At 54.6% G+C, this 22,792-nt stretch overlaps 1 protein-coding gene across 1 annotated transcript; it reads left to right on the top strand.

The window, feature by feature from the left end:
- Positions 1-48: 48 nt before the first annotated feature.
- SLCO2A1 (solute carrier organic anion transporter family member 2A1) lies at positions 49-22,334 on the top strand. Its single transcript, XM_009089295.4, has 14 exons — positions 49-341; positions 10,044-10,181; positions 12,239-12,401; positions 13,857-14,072; positions 15,122-15,220; positions 16,802-16,929; positions 17,941-18,022; positions 18,898-19,062; positions 19,352-19,541; positions 20,549-20,708; positions 21,042-21,205; positions 21,359-21,423; positions 21,525-21,648; positions 21,754-22,334. The coding sequence occupies exons 1-14, from the start codon at positions 252-254 to the stop codon at positions 21,872-21,874; spliced, it is 1,905 nt and encodes a 634-aa protein (XP_009087543.2). The 5' UTR covers positions 49-251; the 3' UTR covers positions 21,875-22,334.
- The last annotated feature ends 458 nt before the right edge of the window (positions 22,335-22,792 follow it).

Raw genomic sequence — 22,792 nt, forward strand, 5'->3', positions numbered from 1 at the left:
CACCGGCTCCGTGCGCGCTGCCTTTGCTCCCTGCGACTTTAAAGTTCCCTCGGCGCACAAAGCGAAAGAGGGAGGAGAAAGCGTTTCATCATCGCTCCCGAGAGCCGATTTATAAGAACTTGGCGCTGCCGCTGCCGGGCTCACTCGCAGCCTCGGAGGGATTTCGGCACAGCCCGGGCGGGCGGCGGGACGGGCCGGGCCGGAGAGCGGCGGCAGCCCAAACATCCCGGGCTCCCCGGGAAGCCCTCGCCATGGGAGTCCGCCCCGAGGTTGGCAAATCCCCGGTGGACATCCCCAAGAGCTCCGGCACCTGCTCCAGGAGTTTTTTCTGCAACATCAAAGTAAGGATGGGGCAGGGATGCTGGCGAGGAGGGAGGGGGGGTCCTGCCCGGAGAGGGACCCCAGCCCACCCCGCGCATCCCCGTGCAACGAAGGGTGCTGGGAGATGCAGAATTTGAACATCAGCTCCTGGGGCAGTCCTGGGGAGCCCTGGCTGGGCAGGGCGGGGGGCTCTGCGGGGTCGGAGTGATGCCCTGCTCGGCACGTGGGTGTTTCACCCCATGGATCAGCTCTCCGTGAGCTTCCCCACGGCTCTCGTACACGGTGTGCTGCTGCCTGGGGAATGATTAACCACATCCTGGAGTGAAAAGAAAGCACTGCCTTAGAATAACACGGGCTTGCTTTAAAAACTCGGGTGAGCGGAGCTTTTGAGTGACAGGAACGAAAGCTCGGTGGGCTGAGGTGGTTTTCCGTGCTGGCTGCCCAGCTCCTCACCTGGGTGCTGCCACCTGAGAGCCGGCCCCTGCCTGAGCTCCAGGCTCCTGAGCTCGCTGCTGGCCTGAGGGCACACGCTCACCTGGCCGTGTGTCACCTGTCCCATCCTGCTGCCTTTACACCAGCCCTCACCTGGCTTTGCCCTCCCTCCCCGCTCTTTGGGCTGGTTCTGGATGCGCACCGAGGCTGCCAGGAGCTTCCCTGGATGTCCAGGGACATCCGCCTGGATGGCCCTGGCAGGGGGGTTTTCCATCCTCTCTTGGCAGCACCTGGAGCAGCCGGGTGCGGTTTTTGGGAGCGGCCCCGGGGATGTGCCGGGGGCAGCCGGCGGGGCAGGACCCTCCGTGCCGGGGCTGCCGGGGCTGCGCTTTCCCAGCGCTGCTCCTGGAGCCGAGCGTGTGCGCTGTGCTGTGCCAGCGCTTCCCAGCTCGGGGTTTTCGGGATGTGTGGCCTCGGAGAAGGTGTCTGCTCGGGATGGGTTTGGGGTTTGTTTGCTTCCCTCACCCTGCATGGAGGACGGTGCTGCTGCCCGGGCTGTGCTGGGGTTCTGGGGAATGCTGTAGGATACCACGGGGAGGCTTCTCCTGACAGCTCCCAGGGCTGCAGGAATGATCCCAGGTGATGCCTCCCAGCCCCATACCCCTGAAGATCCCCTTTGCCCAGGCTGGGCTACTCCAGCAGGTGACTTGGTGACACTTTTTGGCTGTGGGCTCCCGGAGAAAAGAGCTTGAGATTACCCTGGGTGGTTTCTGGGATACACCGATGTTCCTCTGGAGGGGACTGCTGACCTGTCTTCTGCTCTGCTGGAGGTGCAAAATTTGCCCCCAGCCCCCTCCAGGCTGCTGCAGTAATGACCCCGACTTGGGGTGAGTAAAGCCACCCAAAACCAGAGCTCTTCTTGCAGTTCTTGCTCTTTTCTGGCAACTGGCAGCAAGCAAAAACAGCCTGGAGTGAAAAAACATTGCCAAACCCTCTTGCAGGATGTCAGACTTTCAGACTAAAAACCAAAAGCCCCAACAAATAAATGCTGCTCCATCTGTACAGCCCACAGGCAGTCACAGGGTGTGGGCTGTGGGTGCCCCAGAGTCAGGCTGGGTGCTCAGCACCCCACATGCCCCAGGGCACTTGGATGGGACCTTCCAGGGGCATCTGGCCAAGGGCAGATGACTCAGGGGTGTCACTTTGCTAGTGGCAGCAAAACCATTGCCCGAAGAAAAGCTTTGAAAGTGCTTTTTAAAGATTTTACTTCAAAACTCCTGGTTGAGAATTGTTTCTGGTTTAAAGAGTCAGCAGTCTGGCAGTGGCACCGTGCAAGCACATGAAGGAACAGTTTGAGCTCTACCCAAACAAGCTCGTTGGCATCAGAGGGATGATGTGCTCCATCTGGGATGGTGGGCAGTCAGGACACCCACCCCTCAGAGAAATATTCAAGCTTTTAAGAAAAAAATGTACAAGTTGACAGGCAACAAGATCCCCCACCCTTTCCTGACCTATTCACTCTTCCTGTCCTGTGATGTTTGCATTAAACACATATACATTAACAAAAGAACTGCTTCAGGGTCAGAAAGGGCTAGTCTGTGTGCAATGTCAGCCCCCTCAGCCCCCAAAAATGAGTAGGATGTCAGAGGGTCACAGTGGAATTTCCAGGTTTGGGGAGTTTTGGAGTGAATGGTCATCAGAGGGCAAGGCATGGCCAGCATCTTGCATTGAAAGGGTTTGTAGCTCTTATTTGTACAAGAGCCTCTGGTGCTATGAATTGTGGATTATAAAAAAGCCTCATCCAACCCCGAATTTTATGGGAAGCTGTGGGCATCACCCTCCCCAGAGCCATCAGGCACAACATCCTCACACAGGCAATGGCAGTTTCTGATGGGGACAGTATTTCCAACACAACAAAGTTCCCTGTTTTTAACAGGCTTGGAAGGACACTGTCAAGACTTGGAAGAGTTGATCACTAAGCTGATATTTAATCCCCAAAGCCCACGTGATGGGATCATATCCAGGGTGTCTTTTGCAGGGCTGGGGCCGAAATAACAGATTATTTTTCCATGTAACCACCTTGCCCCTCCATGATGCCTGTGACAGGGACCACCACCCCCTGCACTGGACCCCATCTCTCTCTGGGTGTTTTCCAGAACTGGAAAACTGGACCCAGACCTGGAGCCATTGCCCCTGACGTTTGGAGGTGTGGGAACACATTGTGCCAGGGATGGGCATCGGGGAGGGAGAAGTCCTGGTGGAAAGGGGCAGTTTGAGGGATGCCGTGGGACGGGGTTGGAGTCCTGGGGATGCAGGAGCAGCGCAGCTGCACGTCAGGAAGCAATTCCTTGTGGATGCGGCATGGGCTCGGACAGGTGCAGTTCCAGCTGCGGTCACAGGTGGGTCTGCGATGGCTCTGAGTCACAGGAGGGGCAGTGACACGGGGCGGGCTCTGTCCCGCTGATACCGCAGGGCTCCGCCTGGCCCGGCCGGAGCGCGGCTGCTGCCGGCCGTGCCCCGCAGCTGGAACCAGCCCCGCCGCTGCCTTCGGCCCCAGGGCTGCCCGCTGCTCCCACCCTCATCCCCCTGCGAGACACAAAGCAGAGCACAAAACTCCTGCAGGTGCTGGCGCTGGGAGGTTTTGCTGAGCTCTGACCTCAGCCAGAAACCTGGAGCATCCCGGTAACCCCACAGCCCTGGTGGAGATGGGGGTGGTGATGAGACATTTAGATGGGATATTGGGGGGAAATTCTTCCCTGTGAGGGTGCTGAGGCCCTGGCACAGGGTGCCCAGAGGAGCTGTGGCTGCCCCTGGATCCCTGGAAGTGCCCAAGGCCAGGCTGGACAGGGCTTGGAGCAACCTGGGATAGTGGGAGGTGTCCCTGCCCATGGCAGGGGCGGCACTGGATGGGCTTCAAGCTCCCTTCCCACCCAAAACATTCCATGATTCACCAGAGCTCCCAGGGTTGTGCTGACTGGGGTTTGGGGACTTGCAGCTGTGTGCTCCTCAGCAAATGCAGCATGAACCCAACCTTCAGGTGGATGCCAGCCCCTGGTGGCACTGGGGACACTGAGAACCTCACAGCCTAAAGGATTGAAACTGGTTTGAAAGGTGGAGAAGGTGGTTGGTCCTTTTGATACCCACCCATGGCCAGGGTGTCCATCAGTGTCCCCCAGTCCAGAGCCCCAGCCATGTGATTTAAACTCATCTTGGGCTTGATGATTCTGGAGGTCTTTTCCTTAATGAGGCCATGATTCTGTGTCCATTTTCTGCTCCCAGACAACCACTGGAGAAGGATTATTATACAGGAATTCTCTGTTTACAGAGCCTCAGATATTTTGGCTTCTTCGCCTTTACTGTCTCATTCGTGGTTTTGAACTATTTTAATTGATTTTGGGATCCCCAGAAAGATGACAAGGAGGAGAGCTTTATAAATATCTTTTGATTTAGAGGAGCTGGACTGGTTTCAGCTGGAAGCTGGAGACCACAGAGGAGCAGTGTGAAAGTGTTGTGAGTGCAGGCAGGGAGAGGCTTTTTTTTTCCACGCCTGCAGACTGCCTGGCATGGAAAAGGAAACAGGAGGACAACAGAGAATTATTCTCACTTATGTCAGCCAGAGGTGATCCAGAGAGAGATTTAAAAGCCTTAGGAGAGCTTTAAATTGGGTGTTGTACTGGGGCAAGGAGAGGGAGGGAATGGAAGAGGGTAGGAGAGGGGACAGCAAGGTCAGGAGGAGTCTGTGGGCTCTCAGAGTGTGATAAGGCTTGAAAGCATCCTGGGCGAAGGTGCTGGGAGCAGTGAGCAGGAGCAGGGAGCTCTCCCCTCCCTGGGGAGGCTGGATGTCTCCTGCAGAGGAAACGGAGCCTGGCCTTGGGGTCTGAGGTCCCAACAGCAGCAGGGCAAGTTTTTTGTCCCTTCCTTCCAAGGAATTTGCTGAGGAGTGTATTCTAGAAGCCTGGAGATGTACCAGTTGTGCTCTCATATCCTGTTGGAAGAGATTATTAATTGCTTTGTTTAGCCAGAGCAGGAGATTTATCAAGTCACAGATCAGGAGGCAGCGTGGCTGTAGGTTTGGAGAGGGAAACACAGAAAGGGGAAAGTCATGGCTGATTAGAGCCATTGATTTAAGCAAGAAAACCAAAGCAACATTGCAATTCTGGGCACTGTGCAGGCTGGATGAGTGTTTGTGGCAAAGACAGGAGGGTCCTTAGTGACAGGAGAAGAAGGACCTGGGTCTTCCAGCATTTGTGGTGATGGTGCTGGCACCAGAGAGCACAGGTTGGGTTTGGATGGTCCAGCACTGTGGTTCACATCTGCTTTTGGTGAGATCAGGCTCCAGAAGGGAAGAACCACCCGGTCTTCACCAGCACCACCAGCAGTGGGATAAGGAAAAAGATGGGTTGGAAAGTTTAGTGGGATCAAGGTCTAGGAGACCTGAGACAAGGTAATTTTATGAGGGGTGAGGTGGTTGGGTGCCCAAACACAAGCTAGGAGTGGTCAGTGTAGATAAGATTGTGGGAGCAGGACGGGAGAGGAGTGACGCTGATAGGGAGCACGAGGAGTGTTTGCACACACTTCTGGGTCAGGCACAGCACAGCCAGCCTGGACCTGCCCTCAGGGAAAACCTCATGGGATCCTGATGCCCCAGAATGAAAACAGACCTTCAGCAAAGAATGAAGGAAGAACAACCACCCAGCCTGCCAGAGGGAGGAAAGGCTGAGGGATGCCTGGTGTCCTATTTGGAGAGCGGTGTTTTCTTGGGAAGCATCCCACATTGAGAGTCTGCCTCTGCAGCCAAAAACCCCCATTCTGGGCAAAGCTGGGCTCACCTGGGCCTTGTGAAGGGATACAGTGCCAGGAAATCCCATGTCTGTTTGTTGCAGAAAAGAGCAAATATTGTCTTTGCCCGTGACAGCCGGGGGGTGTAAAACCTGCCTGGCTTGGCAGTGGACAGTCGTCATTCCAGAGTGCTTCAGGCAACCCCTGATCAGGTTAAATTTTATGTTATTTTGTTATTTGCAATAGAAATCCCACTTAGAAGCCAACTTCTGCCATCAGGCCAGGCTCAGAGGGTTTGTGCTAAAGGCTGGGCTCTCTGCAGGGTGTCTGGCCCCCTTTCTGGAAATGCTGTGCTTTTTTTCATCCCTCATGGTACTTTTTGGTCTACAAATCCAGGCAGCTGCCCATAGGAAAGTGATGCCAAGGAGGGATGTATTTCCCCACTCTATTTAACCCTAACCCTACACTTTCCATATCCAGCTGATATATTTCTTTTGGACTGAGTGACCTCAGTGACCTACTGCAGGAGGATCTCCCAGTGTAGTAAGAGTTATCTCACTACTCTAAAATAAACACTCTGTCTTCTCCCTGTTAAAATTTTGGGGATGTTCTTATTAATTCCTACATTTCCCCCTCCCTTTCCTTTTTTTTCCTCTTGCAAGTTCTGGAGATTAAAGTGGAGGGAGACTCCAGAGGTAGGCAGCTTGGAGTCTTTTCCACTCTCTTTATCTCCAACCAGGGCTGCCAAGGGGAAGACACTGAAAAATGAGGTGAGGGATAACTTTGGACAGGAAGTGTGGAAGCACAGCAAGGAATTAACCCTCAACTCACTCCTCCAGGTGGAGCAGTGGCCATTCCACATGTAGCAGGATCCTCCCAAACCTGTGGTCCCTGCAGAGCAGACTTAGGCTCCCACCTGGGAGAGCCTTATCCTGACTCCTGGAGATCCCGGAGGCTCCATAGAGATGGTTCACTCCTATGAAATAAAACCTGAGTATTTGTTGGGCACATCTCAGGCAGAAGTCTAGGCTGGGACTGACTTTCCTTTTGGAAAGGAGTCAAGTGCCTTGTACAAACAGTTTGGAGTCAGGATTGCTCCGAAAGAAGCGCGGGGACGATTACAAGGAGATTCTGGGGGGGTTCCACGCCTTTGGCCCTTCCTGTGCTGCTCCCTGCCTGTCTGCACTCCTTGCCTGCAGCTCCAAAAATACTCCAGGCTCCCGTGGGAGCCTCTGCTCCGGAGGGTCAGCACTTGGGAGTGCCCCCGGCTCCTCAACCTCCCACCGCGCCTTCGCCCTCGTGCCGGCTTTGCGTCAGCGAAACCTCCCTGCGAGTGAGCTTGGCTCTTCCTCAAGAGCCCCTTCTTGTCACCAGGGAAGATGGATTAGGGCAGCTCCCTCCCCTGCTGGGGCTGCTCGGCGGGAGCGTGGGGCAGCACAGCACATCTGGCGCAGCTGGAAGGGCCGGGGCTGGTTTCCATGCTCCGGCAGGTTGTGGGTGGTCAGCGTGAGCATGTGGGGATGGGAACGTGTGGGAAGAGAGACAGGGATGGGAGAGACCCGTGAGGACCTGTGAGGGGACACAGGAGAGTGGTGCCCCTCATGTGCACCAGCCTCAGGGTGTGCATGGACTCCTTTGGGGGAGCTCTCCAAGTAAGGCTCTCTCCCAGTTTTTTTGCACTCAGAGCCTTCAAAGTTTAGGATGTTCTTATTATAATTAAAACTGAGTCTTCTGAATTCAGGGGAAGTCTTGAATCAGGCCTCATCTCACCTCTAGACACTTGGAGTGTGTCTGGAAAAGCCAGACTCCAGCTGCACAAGTCCTGGAGCAAAGGTTGTTTTGCCTTTCTCTGCTGTTTTGGGTGGCAGGTTCTTCCCAAGGAAAAAAACCACCCCTGCCCTTCCCCTCCCATTCTCAGGGCTCTGCACATCCGAGGGCTGAGGCTGCTGTGTGGTCTCAGGGTGGGATCACATCCCTGGAGGATCCAGGCTTCGCTGCCTTTCCGGTTAATCCTGCAGACAAGAGCTGGATTAGAAGGACAGGGGGAAGCAGTCACACCCCAAGGTTTTTCTCTCCCTTTGCTGGTGCTCTCCAACTGCATTTCTCCCACCTCATCTTCCCTCCTGGCAGGCAGCCCCAGCCTGTTCCCAAGAATCTCTGGACCCAGGGCTCCATTTTGGCCATCCCAGGTTATCACCCAGGCATCCCAGGGCATCTCCTGGCAGCTCTGCCTTTTCCTCCCTGCCCTCTCCACCCATGGCTTGTCCCTCTCCTCTCCTCTCCTGCCGCGATTCCCATGGTCCTTCCATGCCTCCAACCCATCTCCTCCCAGCACTCTGGGGAGCCAGGCTGCCTCTCCTCCTCATCTTCCCTCCGTGCCAGCATCCCCTCTGTCCTGGACACTCCATGTCCCCATCTGCCCTGGGGTCAGGCTGACATTTGCTGTGCTAAATTCAGCCTTGGTGATCCACCCTCTTCCCTCCCTGTTGGTAAACAGCTTTGCTTCTCTGGCTGGCGCCTGGCTCCAGGAGAGCTCTGTGTCCAGCTGCTCCGTGGCTCCCGGGCTGCTGCTGTTCAGCCAGCACTTCCTTGCTCCAGAGGCTTCTGTAGGGTTTGCCCAGAGCCACACGGACAAAAATTGATCTCTGGCAACAAGATCCCCTCTCCAGTCACCATCCTCCCTGGAGTCACCCCTCTGCTCCAGATGATGATTCCAGGTCAGGCCTGGGAAGGATGGTGGATCCAGCTTTCACCCACAGGACTTTGTCCTGGGATGGGATTTCAAGTGTGGGAGCTGATAGTGGGAGGATGGAGAGGTCATTCAGCTTCAAGAGTTTACTGGCAAATATTTCACTTCCACTTTGGCCCTGTCTGGGAGGATTTCCCACGTTACACCCCAAATTCCTGTTCTGCAGCTTTTGGTCGGGGCAAAGTCCCAGCTTGGACTTTGTCCTCTCCTGGTTATTGCAATGGCAATGCCAGCCTGATGCCAGCCTGATGCCAGCCTGTCTGCTCTCAGCCCTCTGGGGACTCTGTGATGGCTGTGCCTGTGATCCTTCCTCCCTCATTTTTGAGTGTTTGCCTTTCTCCTTCATCTTCCTCATGGTCTCCAGGTTTTTCCAAGCCTGCCCTCACACTGCCAGGGCTCCATTTTATCCTTCTCCTTCATCTCCATCCTCTTCTCTTCTGCTGTCTGTCAGCATCTCTCCCATCCCTTATGCTTTTAGATTCCCAGCCAAGTCTTTTGGCTGGATCTCTCTTCCTTCACAGGAGAAGACTCTCAAGAAACCATTTTCTTTCCCGTCTTCTACCTAAATTCTGTAACAATTGCTGGGTCTGGCCATGCATCATCCTCTGCTCCCTAAACACAACTCCACCCACTCATGGAATTTGCATCCTCCGAGCTGATCTTTTTTGATTTTTTTTTTTAAAATCATTTGATGGGTCAGGGCTACTGGGTGCTACCGCCCTTCCAGATAAATACTCCTAAGGACTGTTGCTGCTCTCCTGGCCAAGAACATCAGGAATTTGTCAGCCCTGCAGTACCTTTGATCCCCCATCCATCACCTCGCACTTCCCGACGTTATCATTGAGGGACACTCTTCCGGTACTCAGCAAATATTTGATTTCCTCTCAATCTAAATTAAAAGACCTTCCCTCATTTGGTTTTTATTTGTTTGTTGGGTTTTTTTTTTTTAATTGATTTTAAAATGCTTTTGGCGCCGCGTGGATGCATTCCGTTCCAAGAAAAATAAAGGAAAACTTTGTTCTGGCTAAATATAGATCAAAAGACCCTTGTGAGCTGCCTCTTGCATCCCTGGCTGAGAGCGCTCTCCTCTCGCAGCCCACCCAGGCTATTTCAGCCAGATTTCTCCCAAACTCTCTGTGTTCCCTCCTCTGCCTCTGCTCAGCTTGGCTCCTGGCTCGGCTCGCTGCCCGGCTCAAAGGAAGATGCTGGGTTTGGAATACTGTTTTGGAATCTTCCGGTAGTGAGACCACGCTGTGCATATTTCATCCTCTCTCTCTGGGGCTTTTAACACCCTTTTTCAACTTTTTCTAGCAACACCCCTTGGAGCAGGTTCAGTAAATTGACTTTCCAGCTGAGTGAATCCCAGGATGCTCCATGCCAGAGGTGCAGCCATTGGCCAGAGCCAGCTGGAATACGCTCATGCAGGATGTGGGTGCCAGCAGTTACGCAGCAGCAGCAGGGCACTGTGGTCTCACATGGCCTCAGAGGCTGCATGGAGAGGCTCACATTGGATATCAGGGGGAATTCTTCACTGAAAGAGTGGTTGATCATTGGAGCAGGCTGCCCAGGGAAGTGGTGGGGTCACCATCCCTGGAAGTGCCAAAACAGGGAGCTGATGTGGCACTTCTCAATATGGTTTAGTGGGCATGGCAGTACCCGGTCCAAGGTTGGACCTGATGGCCTTGGAGGTCTTTTCCAGCCTTAATGAGTTTGTGATTCCAGCTGGGTCCTCACTGGAGTGGCACTCTTTGTTTGCCCACAGGTGTTTGTGCTGTGCCATGGGCTCCTCCAGCTCTCCCAGCTCCTCTACAGCGCCAACTTCAAGAGCAGCCTCACCACCATCGAGAAGCGCTTTGGGCTCTCCAGCCTCTCCTCAGGTTTCATCTCCAGCTTGCACGAGGTAACTGGGAGAGGAGCACCCAAAGGGGGGCCAGGACCTGGGGGGCACCTTCCCAAAACAGGGTCTTGGGGCTGTTCACACCCAGGGCTTCCTCAGCCTCCGTGCTGGGAGAGCAGCTGTGCTGTGCTCTGGGACACCTCGTCACACCTCATTCTGCTCTGCCACCTCCGGGGGGAATGGGGGGTCCTGTGCTGGTGGCCCTTGGACCACAGCAGACCTCCACCAGATGGAATTCCGGAATGGTTTGGGTTGGAAGGGTCCTTAAAGTTCATCCCATCTCATTGCACCCCCTGCCATGGGCAGGGACACCTTCCACTAGCCCAGGCTGCTCCAAGCCCTGTCCAACCTGGCCTTGGACACTTCCAGGGATCCAGGAGCAGCCACAGCTGCTCTGGGCACCCTGTGCCAGGGCCTGCCCACCCTCACAGGGAAGAATTCCTTCCCAATATCCCATCTAACCCTGCCCTCTGGCAGTTTAAGGCATATCGCTGAGCTGGCTGAGGATTTTCTCACTAACACTTTTTTATCAAGAAATCCCTTGGAATAAGTTTCCTCGTTTACATTTTCAGGAATTCTGTCCTTCCTAGCAGCTCTTCAAGGCCTGGGAAATGACAGGAAAAGATCTGCTGGCAGAGACTTTTTTTGCTGGCACCAAGTGGCAGCACACTTGTTCATGAGCTCCCTGGTGAGCACAGGGGATGCTCCATCAAGAAGCTGGACACTGGGAATCTTCCTGGATCCCTGGGGAAGTGAATGCCCAAGTCTTACCTCAACCAGCATGGACATTTGGGATTAAAAAGATGTCTCAGGGCCCACTGAGACTTCCTGCTGCCTGTGACTGTGGGAGGTGCCCTGCCTGTCCAGGACAGCAATCTTAGTGCGTTGGTGCCTACGGCAATTCCAAGAACAAAACCCACAAAGAGACAAACAAGGGAGCCCACACAAACATAAATACAAAGTTTTCTGAGCCATACATACAATCACAGAGTGGTTTGGGTTGGAAGGGACCTTGAAAGGCCATCTTGCTCAACCTCCTGCAAATGAGCAGGGACAGCTTCAACGTGCCAAAGTTAAAATGATGTTTAGGTTGTCCTGTTAAAGCCCATGTAATGGGAATTTTGTGGTGTTCACCCACTTGCCTGAGCGAGCTGTGTGGTTTCATGGCTTTCTAGTTGATGCTGTCTGCAGTTGCAAATGCCCAGGGTCATAAATATTTGCAGTGAGCTGGACTTTGTAGCAGGGCTCATGTCTGTTTGAGTCACAGGAGTGGAGGCAATATGTTTCATTCCTTGCTGGTTTTGGAGGAGTTGTCAGTTTGTGCCACATCAGTCAATCTCTTCTCCCAGGGAACGAGGGACAGGACAAGAGGAAATGACCTCAAGCTGGGCCAGGAGGGTTTAGTTTGTGTATGAGAGAAAATTTCTTCCCAGAAAGGGCTGCCCAGCCCTGGCACAGCTGTCCAGGGCAGTGATAGAGTCCCCATTCTTGGAAGGGTTTGGATGTGGCACCTGGGGACATGGGTCAGTGGTGGCCCTGGCAGTGCTCAGGGAGCAGCTGAACTTGATGTTCTTGGAGTGTTTTTCCAACCCAAATGATTCTGGGATGGCTGTGGGGTGGGGGGCAGGTGTGGGTGCTGAAAGACCCCAACCAGATGACAGGGAAGCTGTGATGTCATTCATGCCAACAAGGGATGCCCAGAGGTGACCCTGTGGCTGGGGATGAGAAGGGAGCACTGCCGTGCTGTGAACAGGCAGGGCCAGGGGATGCTCCTGTGAGGGCCAAACACCTCCTGATGAGAGCCCAGACACAGCCATAGGGCCTGGATGTCCTCTTTCACCAAAAGAATAATAAAGGACTGGAATGCTCTTCCCAGGGAGGTGGCAGAATCACCATCTCTGGATGTGTTTGAAAAAAGCCTGGACATGGCACTTGGTGCTAGAGTTGAGGTGTTAGGACACAGGTTGGACTCAGTGATCTTAGAGGTCTCTCCCAGCCTCACCATTCTGTGATCCTGTGTGGATTCTCACGTTCCTCCCCGTTCTCTGTGCCTTTTCCAGATTGGCAACGTGGTGCTCATCATCTTTGTCAGCTACTTCGGCAGCCGCGTGCACCGCCCGCGCGTGATCGGCCTGGGGGGGCTGCTGCTGGCCCTGGGCGCCTTCCTGGTCACCCTGCCACACTTCCTCTCGGGCCCCTACGAGTACACTGCCCTCAGCACGGGTGAGTGCCACCAGCTGTGCCCCCACAGACCCAGGTCCAGCTGCTCCTGATGGGTGATGCGTGACTGCCCCCCAAAACGAGGGGGTGTTCCCAGGGCACACGTGATTCAAGCAGTGAGGGCAGAGCCTTAAGGTGGGCAGTTGCTGGTTGAACCTGATGTCACCATAGCTCTGGAAACCCTTTCTGAATGCAAAAATTACATGTGGGGTTTCTTCTGCCTCTCCTGCACATGTTATTCCAGCTGTTGTTGCAGAATCATGGAATGCCTTGAGTTTGAAGGGACCTTAAAGATCATCTCATTCCACCCCCTGCCATGGGCAGGGACACCCTCCACTGCCCCAGGTTGCTCCAAGTCTGTCTTTGAACACTTCCAGGGATGGGGCAGCCACAGTTTCTCTGAGACAGTAGGTTTAAATATTAGGGAAGTAATCCTTCCCTGTGAGGTACTGAGGCACTGGCACAGGGTGTCCAGAGAAGCTGTGGCTGCCCCTGGAAGTGTCCAAGGCCAGGTTGGACAAGGCTTGGAGCAACCTGGGATAGTGGAAGGTGTCCATGCCCATGGCAGGGGGTGGAATGAGGCGGGCTTTAAGGTCCCTTCCAACCCAAACCATTCTGGAATTCTGTGATATAGCAAAGCTTCCCTGTCCCCATGGCCTGCTCTGGCCAGGATCCTGATCTGATCCAGTCCAAGGAAGGCTGCTGCTTTCACTGGGAAGGCTTTGGGAACAAGCTCGTGTGAACAATGGCAGCTCTGTTTTCCATGCAGAATGGAAATGACCCAAAAGTTCTGTTTAGAGCACAATTCTTGCAGAACACCTTTGATAAACTGAACAGGATTAGAGGATGCACTGCAAAAACAGATGGCCAGGGCAGAGATATTGACATTGTGTGGACTGCCTGATGGAAAAGAACACATTCAGTCTGTGAACAGCCCCTGAAGATACTTCAGTCCTGGCTGGAGTTTCCATGGCAGTCTGGAGCAGGGTGAAGACCCCAGTGTCTGGGCTGTATGAAGAAGCAAGGGCCATGTTTTGGAAGGAGCTGGGCTACTCCTGAGCCATGGGGGCAGCAGGGATTCAGGGCAGAGTGTCCTGCTTAGGGCAGCCAGCTGACCCCAGAGGGCATCGCTCCCTGTTCCTGCCTGGGTACCACAAGGGAGCAGAGACCACAGACAGCAAAAACCAGCCATGGGTTAGGTCTGCCATCACTCCAGGGCAGGAACTCTTTAAAAGTGTGATTAAAATCACAGCCTGCTTGTTTGCTGGCCTCAGTATAATACTCCAAAGGAATTGCAGGGTGATGAGAACCGCTGAATAAAATGAGCAATCCATCCAAATTCCAGCAGTTTGTGCTTACTCAGTGAGTTTGGGAGATTCCTGCTATGTGGGGATTTACTGTGGGAGGCGGCAGGGGATGTACCCAGTGTTGAAATGCTCATTTTTTTTCCCCTTCCAGGTAACAAAAGCCAGGGGCAGGATGAGCTGTGCTATGCAGAGAATAGATTTGTGTGCTCAAACAGCACCCAGGACCCTGAGAAGGAGGCCAGCAGCATGTGGGCCATGATGGTCATTGCCCAGCTGCTGGCTGGGATTGGCACTGTGCCCATCCAGCCCTTTGGGATATCCTACGTGGATGACTTTGCAGACTCCAACAATTCTCCACTCTATGTTGGTAAGTGGGACCATTGCTCTGCATTGTTTTGTTTCACAGAATCCCAGTGTGGTTTGGCCTGGAAGGGGTCTGAAAGCTCATCCAGTTCCATCCCCTGCCATGGGCAGGAACACCTTCCACTATCCCAGGTTGCTCCAGGCTTCATCCTTGTCTCCCCTCTGCAGTGAGGGATCACTGTTTGAATGAATGGTCCCACTGATCCCTTCAAATTCTCAAAAATGAAGGAAAGAGAACTGAAGGAACCTGAAAGGTTCTAAAGAGGAAGGAAAGAGGGACTGGTGTGTTGTTTATAATACAGGTGCTCCCTTTAGGGCTGTGGGAATGTCTGTCAGGGTGAATGGCTCCAGGGTTGCCTCAATGTAGCAGAAATTCCATCTCCCCACATCCCATTTCATTTTATGTCTGACCCAGCTCAAGCTCACTGCCTCCTTTTAAACATCTTGAGAAAGCTGTGGAAAGAGTTTCTCTCAAGGAGGGAACTTGGATCCTGTCATTGCAAACAAATCAAAAGAAAATGTTCTGACCTCATGGGTTATCTGTTTTGGAATGGGAGGGTGCAGCTACACCCAGGGTGGTCTGGTGGCCTTTTTGCCCTCAGAATCTTTCACCTCTCCTGACGTTTGAACCAAATATTTTTCCTTGGATCTGAGGATTAGGATGTGCTTGTTTCCTTGTCCTAGAGGACATGAAGGTCTCAATCACCTGTGGGAGCCCAGGATGTCAGAGCCCTGCTGCTCCCTGGGGTTCAGGAATATCACGGATATTAATGATGTAGCTGACAACTTGTGTCAGCAAAGCCTTGATGGCAGCAGAGCAGAGGGAGTTTGTCCACAGGCAGCTGCCTTCCCCCTCTGCTCCTGTCAGACAAACACCACCTTCAGTGTCAGGGCAGTGGGGACCCTCTCACCACCTGAAGCGTGATGAAGGGCGCTGTCTGCCCTCTGTGTGTGGTGCCACCATTCCTGCATTTCCTGGGAAGACAGAAGCCATATCTGCATGGGAACTACAATTCCCTGCTCACAGGGGCTCTCTCTGCTCCCTTTTCCCAGCCATCCTCTTTGCCATTGCTGTGTTTGGCCCTGCCTTTGGATACTTGCTGGGCTCCGTGGTGCTGCGGCTCTTTGTGGATATCGGGAGGGTTGACACTGGTGAGTACTGCTCAGCCAGCACGGGTCCTAAAGATCCTCTGTGGGCCAGAAAATCACTCTGAGATGAAGGGTGACAGAAGCCACCAGTCCTGTGACCCATAAAATCCACTGCCCTGGAAAGACCCGACCTGGAGAAGCACCCCCAGCATAATCCACTCCATCACCCCATAAGATACAGGTGGTCCTGACACCACCACTGAAGCAGAGCTCGGGGCAGGGACATTCCAATGCCCAACTCATGGTGCTGCACTGGAGGTCATGGCTGGGGTCTGCCCACTGCCACCACACTGAGCAGGTATCCCCCAGCCCTAGCGTGGTGGTGGAGAGGAACAGGGAAATCTGAGGAATCCAGGGATGGAGAAGAGAACCACAGGGCAACCACTGCCCTGTGGATACACAGAGAACTTGAGTGTACTCATCCTCCTCCCCAGCACCCGCCACCAGCACCTGCAGAGAGAGGGGCTGAGCTCTCAGCCCTCTCTGTGGTGGGTGATGCTACCGCAGGGATAATTTGCTTTATCCAAGGCATGTGCCTATTATTTCTGGTAACTTAATCACTAAAGAATTCACCCCAGCTCCATCATTAATGTGGCTTTTCCTGTGTTTCCTTAGAGAGATCAGAGCTGCCTGACATTTTTGTCCGGTGCCTGATAAGAATAATAAATGAACGTGGGCAGGAAATGCCAAAAAGCCTTGGCCCACTCCCTGCGGTGGCAGACGGATTTAGCAGCCTCTGCTTGGTTGCTCCATGATGATGTCCAGGCTCCAGAGTGGAGTGGTCCTGTTTGGGGAAGTGGGCTGATTGTTCCAGGGGGGTGTGGGCTCCTCTGCTGTCACACCCTGGCACGGAGCTCCCACCCAGAGCTGGCCGTGGCTCCATCCTGGCCGTGGGCAGCCGTGTCCCCAAGGCAAGCCAGGCAATCTGTCAGACCTCTCATGGCCCAGGCATAGGATGTGTGTGCTGGAGACAGAGAGGCTCTCACCTTCTCCTCCTTTTTCCGGAGAAGGCGCCCAGAGTTTGGTCCACTTGAAAACCAGGAGCTTCTGCCAGCACAGGGCCTTCCCTCGGTCCCTGTGAGCAGAAAGTGACCCAGCCTGGAACAATGGGGGAGCAACTTTTTCCAGGAAAGCAGCACAGCCTTTCCCAGGCCCTGTCTTGGCTCAGCATCCCTGCCAGCAGCATGGTCCAAGCCACTGTGTTCTCCGGGCAGAGGATGGAGTCAGGCCCCCATCATCTCTGCCTCACTGGTTGGCTCAGGGGTTAGGGCTGAACCTGTGCCACCAGCGTGCTTCCATGCTGACCAAATCCATCCTGCACTCACCTTGGGAGGCTTGGTACAGTTGGGATGAGTGGCAGTGGTTGTTTTCCTAGCCAGGGAAAACACAGGTCAAACACAACCAGGGCTGGTCCTACTGGTGGGAGCTCCCACCTCCATCCATTTGCTCTTACCTGCCAGTGGGGAGACCCTTGGGTTGTGCTCACAGGGACTCCTCATGCTCCACCAGCCCACATTTTGATGGAGCTGTGTCCCTTTCACCCCTGGAGCTCTGACAGAGTGTCCTTGTGTGTTGCACTGACAGTGGACCTGACGCCGGGCGACCAGCGGTGGATCGGAGCCTGGTGGCTGGGGCTGCTCATCTCCTCGGGCTGCCTGGTGCTCACCTCCATCCCTTACTTCTTTTTCCCTCGCTACATGCTGAAAGGAGAGGTGAGACCTCATCTCCAGAGGCTGGAACGTCCTGGAGCCAGGGATGTGCTCAGGGAGGGAATATGTGTCCCCAGAGGAGAGGGATGGGAGGGAGGAAGGCAGTCCAGCAACCCTTTCCCATTACAACAAATTTTAAAAGGTTGGAAAATAACTAACATATGTAATTTTGGTGTTTTCAAAGCCAAACCCCGCTGGCTTCGTTACAAAAATACTTTAGTTCTGTTTTGAAATGTTTTGCTTCTTGATTCTTTAAAGGTAAAATCAAACCCAAAATATTTCACAGTTATGGCAAAAGGACTCCCCAGAATTGAGCTGAACTTTCTCTAACTTTCATTTTCAGGCTTTTTGCAGAGTTCAAAGGGAGGTATTTTGTCAGGGTTCAGGGGAGGAAAGATTTCCAAGTTCTTAAAACCTCTCCACAAGCTGTTGTCTTGCTGCTCTGCTCAGGGGCTGCAGTGATATTTGAGATAATTCACCCCTTTAATCACAGAATCCTGGAATGGTTTGGGTTGCAAGGACCTTAAAGCTCATCCTGTTCCACCCCCTGCCATGGGCAGAGACACCTTCCACTATTCTAGGTTGTTCCAAGCTCCATCCAGCCTGGCCTTGGGCACTTCCAGGAATCCAGGGGCAGCCACAACTTCCCTGGATACCCTGTGCCAGGGCCTCACCACTGCAAGAGTTTGTCCCCAAGGTCCCATCTCACCCTAGTGGCACCCAGAAGCCATTCTTCCTTGTGCTGGCACTCCAGGCCCCTGTCCCAAGTCCCTCTCCAGCTCTCTTGGAGGCCCTGGAAGGGGCTCTCCCCAGATCCTTCTCTTCTCCAGGCGAACACTCCCAGCTCTCCCAGCCTGGAGGAGTGCTCAGGGCACATGGGATAGGCTTTGCTGTAATTGCAAGGCTTGGCTGGAGGTCAAAGGCTCCTGGGACAGACCCTGGCCCTGCTGAGCCTGCCTGTGCCAGGACAGTGCCAGCCCCTCTCAGCACAGGCTGCTCCTCTCTCCCTGCCAGGAGCGGAACACGGAGGCCGGGATGCTCAGGAAGATGGAGACAGGGGCTGCTCAAGACACCTCCCTGCTGGAGTTCATCAAAAGTAAACTCCTGGAGGGGTCCAGCAGAGGGTGGACGGGGATGCTGGGCTGTGCTGGGCCATGTGGGGTGGGTGGGGAGCCCCACTCCAGCAGATTCACCCCAAGGGGGATCGTTGGGAGCCCTTGGGAGCCCAGCACCGTGTGTGGACCAGCTCCGGCACCACGAGGGCGTAAGGACCTGGGGAAGGTGGGCACAGCCTCCCTGTGACTGCAGACCTCTAGAGGCCCCTCTTCTGTGGGGCCTCAATTGTTGCCAAATTTTGCTTTGAGGACCTTAAAGTGGTAGGAGTGTGCCAGAAAAGGTCTCTGGGAGGTTTAGCCCCAGCTCCAGGAGTGGGCATGGAGCTGCCGGCGCCACCAGCTCCTCGACGAGGTCACCCCACTGCAGCTGACACTGTTTATGTGGAGCCAAAACAGGCTTGAGAGGGATGTCACTGCTCAGGCACCAGATTAATGACTCTTTTAGCTCCAGGAGGATTTCTTCCCAGATAAAGCCCCTCCCTCATTGCCTCCTCCTCCACTGCAGTCATATCCTGGAGCTGTCAGTTCCCTCTTCTCCTCTCTCTGGGCTTTAATGGATGCTGGCTCTCCACCACTCTCTGCTAATTAGAAAACTCAGAAGAGACCAAATAAACAGAGTTGCTCCCAGGGTCCATCTGCCTCTGTGGATGGGGCCAGAGGACACAATGTCCCATCCATGGTGCTGCCAGCTGCTGGGACACATTAGGGTGTCTCCCCTCCCGCTTTCCCATGCCCGCAGACATCCCCAGCAGATCAACATCATCCCACAGACATCCTTACTGGGAACAGGCTAAGGGTGGGGGTTTATTCCCAGTACAAATGGCTAAAAGACATTTTTCCTACGTTTTCCCTGCAGGGTTCCCAAAAATCTTCCTCAGGCTGCTGCTCAACCCCCTCTTCATCCTCCTGGTGCTGGCTCAGTGCAGCTTCTCCTCCGTCATTGCGGGTCTGTCCACCTTCCTCAACAAATTCCTGGAGAAGCAGTACGGTGCCTCCTCCTCCCAGGCCAACTTCCTCATAGGTGAGCAGGGATGGAGGCAAAAAATATCCATCAGCAGGGAGCCAACTGCCCATTTTCTCCAGGCTTTTAAAATCCTGGAGGAGAAGTGAGTGGAAGCTCATTTTTGGATGAGGGGTTCACTTTGGGGTAGTTGGTGACTTTCCTGACCTGTAGTTCCCCAGCTACCTGTCTCGGACACCAGTTGGATCTGTGGGTTCTGCCAACTCCTGTGGGGTCCAGAGAGCTGTGCCCTGCCCATGGAGGGGTTCTGGGCAGGCAGGACCCCCCTGATGGCTCCATTCCTCTGCAGGAGCTGTGAACCTGCCGGCAGCAGCCCTGGGGATGCTGCTGGGGGGGATCATCATGAAGCGCTTCTCCTTCTCCCTGCGCGCCATCCCGCGCTTCGCCGTCGTGGTGCTTGTCTTCTCCATCCTCATCTGCCTGCCCATCTTCTTCATGGGCTGCTCCACAGGGCACATCCAGGGCGTCTACCACCCCAGGTAATGCAGGTGCTGCTCCCAGACCCTCGTTTCTCCAGCTCTTACCCACGGGCAGGCACACACACAGCTGGAGAGGCGGGAGACGTCACCATGCTGCTTCTTGCTCCTTGATCCCCGCTGCATGGAGGAGGTCTGGGTGCTTCACAGCCCAGAAACCTTGGGAAGGCGTTTATCCATGATTTTCTGGGCCAAACAAGCAGGGTGTAATTTGTCACTCTGGATATTTAGGGGAAAATTAGTAACATTGTGTCCACATCACTTTGCACGCTCCCAGTGTTCCAGCTGGACATCATCTTTCTCCTCACCTCAGTGCATATTTTTGGCTCTTACATGACTTCCTAAGATAAAAAATGACATTTGTATACCACCAGGGCCTGATGTCAAGTGCATTGAGCTCATTTCCCAGTGCACTGCCAGCAAGGAAGAGATTTCTGATGCCATCTTCCCACAGGGGGTGGAGCAGCCCCATCCCACCCTGCCCAAGGGCAGCTCCCCAGCCCCACATTCCTGCAGGACTCAGGCTGTGTGACTCCAGCAGATGCACTCCTTGGGGGAGTGAGGGAAGACAGGGCAGATTTGGGTTTGTCCTCTTCCCTTCCACAGCCATCAGGCTTGTTTGGGAACGTGCCCACTTTCAGTTTGTGTCCGTGTGGTGTTTCCAGCTGTGGATGTTCGCACATCTGTTTGTGCAGCTCTGGATGGAGCCCAGGTCCATTTCTACAGGCTTTTGGATGATTAATTTTCAGTTGAGAAAAAAAAAGAGAAAAGAAGTGTGTCAGTACTTGTTTGTAGACATAACATAATTCCTGTGACATTCTCTGCACGCTTCCAGAGGTACCTGCAGGGATCAGGGGCTGGCAGAAGGCCAGGCTGCTGCTGGCAGTGTCCCAGCCCAAACAGGAACAGGAAAACTGCTCAACTAGTAAAAGGGATTTTTTTTTTTTTTTAATTCCCCCTGTCCTATTTCTTAATTTTTTACCACTTTCTCCCCTCCTCCTTTCTGGCAGTGCACCCAACTCCCAGCAGCAGGTTAAGGCACGGGTTGGGTGCCAATGCTCTAAGCAGATCTTCCACCCCGTGTGCCGGAAAAACACCACGGAATACATCTCCCCCTGCTTCGCTGGCTGCACCAACAGCACCACCAACCCCTCCAACCCCAAACAAAAGGTGAGTAAAGCAAGTGGGTAGCAAAGCAGCCTTGCTGGGAATAGTGGAGTGATGCTGCAGGAGCCCAACAAATGCAACAAGGGAGTGGAATCTTTCCCACACGGTGTGCTGAGCCCTGGCAAGGTGCCCTGGAGAATTGCTAAAGCGCAGGAATCTGCTTGGAGGAACAGGGATGGTGGCAAACCCCATTACAGGATGCCATGGCTGTGCCTTAAAACTGGAGCTGGTGCTCCTATGGGTGTCCTGCACAGGGATGTGGGATGATTTGTCCCGAGAAGGCTGCTCCTGGAGCTGGGAGTCTGACGTCTGTTTTGTTCCAAACGTTTCCAACAGATCTACCACAACTGTTCCCTGAATGGGAATGAGCTGTTCTCCACCTCCACGGGCTCTTGTCCAGTCAGCTGCTCCCACATGCTCCTTCCTACCATATTCCTCATCTCCTTTGCTGCCCTGATCGCCTGCCTGTCCCACAACCCCCTCTACATGATGGTGTTACGGTGAGTGGTGTGCAGGGCCCTCAGTCCCAGGGGGCAGCTGATATGATGGTTCCCATTTTGGGATCAACAGGATGTCATAAACCTGCAACCAGCCCAAGTCCTGGCCAAACCCAGGGCCAGCAGCTCTGACCTCCCGTGGCTTCTCCCCTGCAGGGTGGTGAACCAGGATGAGAAGTCGTTCGCCATCGGAGTGCAGTTCCTGCTGATGAGACTGCTGGGTGAGTGTTCCTCCCTGAATGAGCCTGGGGGGCTGCTGGAGCTGCAGGAGGCACCGAGCCTCCTCTGGATCAGCACTGACTCCATCCTCTCTCTCCTCCAGCCTGGCTGCCGGCCCCGGCCATGTTCGGAGCCCTCATCGACTCCTCCTGCATCTACTGGCAGCAGCAGCAGTGCGCCCCGGGCCGCTTCTGCGCCTACTACAACAACGATTTCCTCCGGAACAGGTACCCTGTGCCCCTCCCCGGGCAGGGCAGGGGCCACAGCCCAGCCTGGGGCCGGCTGGAAGCGCCAGCTGCAGAGGTGACACGTCCCTGCTCTTCTCCCGGCAGATACCTGGGGCTGCAGGTGGGCTACAAGGTGGTGGGCACCGTGCTGCTCGCCCTCATCAGCTGGAAGGTGAAGAGGAGCAAGGAGTACAACGTGCAGGAGAAGGCGGCGGGGCTGGTGTAGCCCCCGAGGACTGGCTCGCACCCCCATCACCCACTGCCACTACTTTATCTTGTTTGGGTTTGTTTTACTTCCCACGGGAGCGACTCCGCAGCCCAGGTGCTCCCGGCGAGGGATGCTCCGGGCCAGCCCCGTCCTGGGAACGGCTTCTCCCGGGCTCTCCAGCCCGTCACCCTGGGCAGGGGCAGCCCGGCCAGCTGGAGCAGGAGACAGAGGGGGCTGGAACACACGGACCCGGAGAAGTGCCTGCTGCGGGCGATGGTCCCGCTCCGGTGTGACATTCCCGGCCGGGACAGGAGCAGGGGAGGTGGCTGCCAGCCCCGAGGGGCTGCCCGGTGTCCCCCCACGGAGGGCAGCAGGGACACCGCACACATGTTGGGACAAGACAGCACAACGGGTTTATTGCAGAACATCTGGGGTTTGTTGCTCTTTTTATTTTTTAAATAAAGGTCACTTTTCCAACCGTGGTGTGTTCTTGGTCTCACCCCACCAGCAAGACAAGCCCTGGGGAGGGCTGCAGGTCACAGCCTGGCCATGTTGAGCACATTACAGCTGGGAAAGGGGAAGAAACGGTGGCAAATGGGGACATTCTTCTGCAGCTCCACGGGTGATGGGGGAGGGCTGGTAGGGGCTACACAGCTGAGGAGCCTATGGAACCTGCCCAGCCCTGCCCACATCTCCCAGATGGGCACAGGGATACAGGCAGGGGCTGCTGGCACAGCAGAAGGTTTTACCTGAGGTTCTCATCCCCAATGGGTTTGTTGGCACAAATCAGTCCTGGTATTCAGTTGCCCCAGCTGATGCCTCAGAAGAGGGACCATGAACAAAGAAATGCTTGGGAATTGAGAAGTTTCATACCCTCTCCCTCAGACCACAGTCCTGAGCAAGAGCCTGGGGTCCTTCTCACCTTTCACGCCCCTC

Source organism: Serinus canaria, chromosome 9 (assembly GCF_022539315.1).
Source record: "Serinus canaria isolate serCan28SL12 chromosome 9, serCan2020, whole genome shotgun sequence".
Lineage (NCBI taxonomy): Eukaryota > Metazoa > Chordata > Aves > Passeriformes > Fringillidae > Serinus > Serinus canaria.

What these genes read in the sequence shown, in the direction of transcription:
- SLCO2A1 (XM_009089295.4), top strand. Translation starts at nt 252, where the DNA reads ATGGGAGTCCGCCCCGAGGTTGGCAAATCCCCGGTGGACATCCCCAAG. An exon ending in CCAGGCCAACTTCCTCATAG is followed by an intron (nt 19,063 to 19,351) that starts GTGAGCAGGGAT and finishes ATTCCTCTGCAG; the next exon opens with GAGCTGTGAACCTGCCGGCA. An exon ending in CTCTACATGATGGTGTTACG is followed by an intron (nt 21,206 to 21,358) that starts GTGAGTGGTGTG and finishes TCTCCCCTGCAG; the next exon opens with GGTGGTGAACCAGGATGAGA.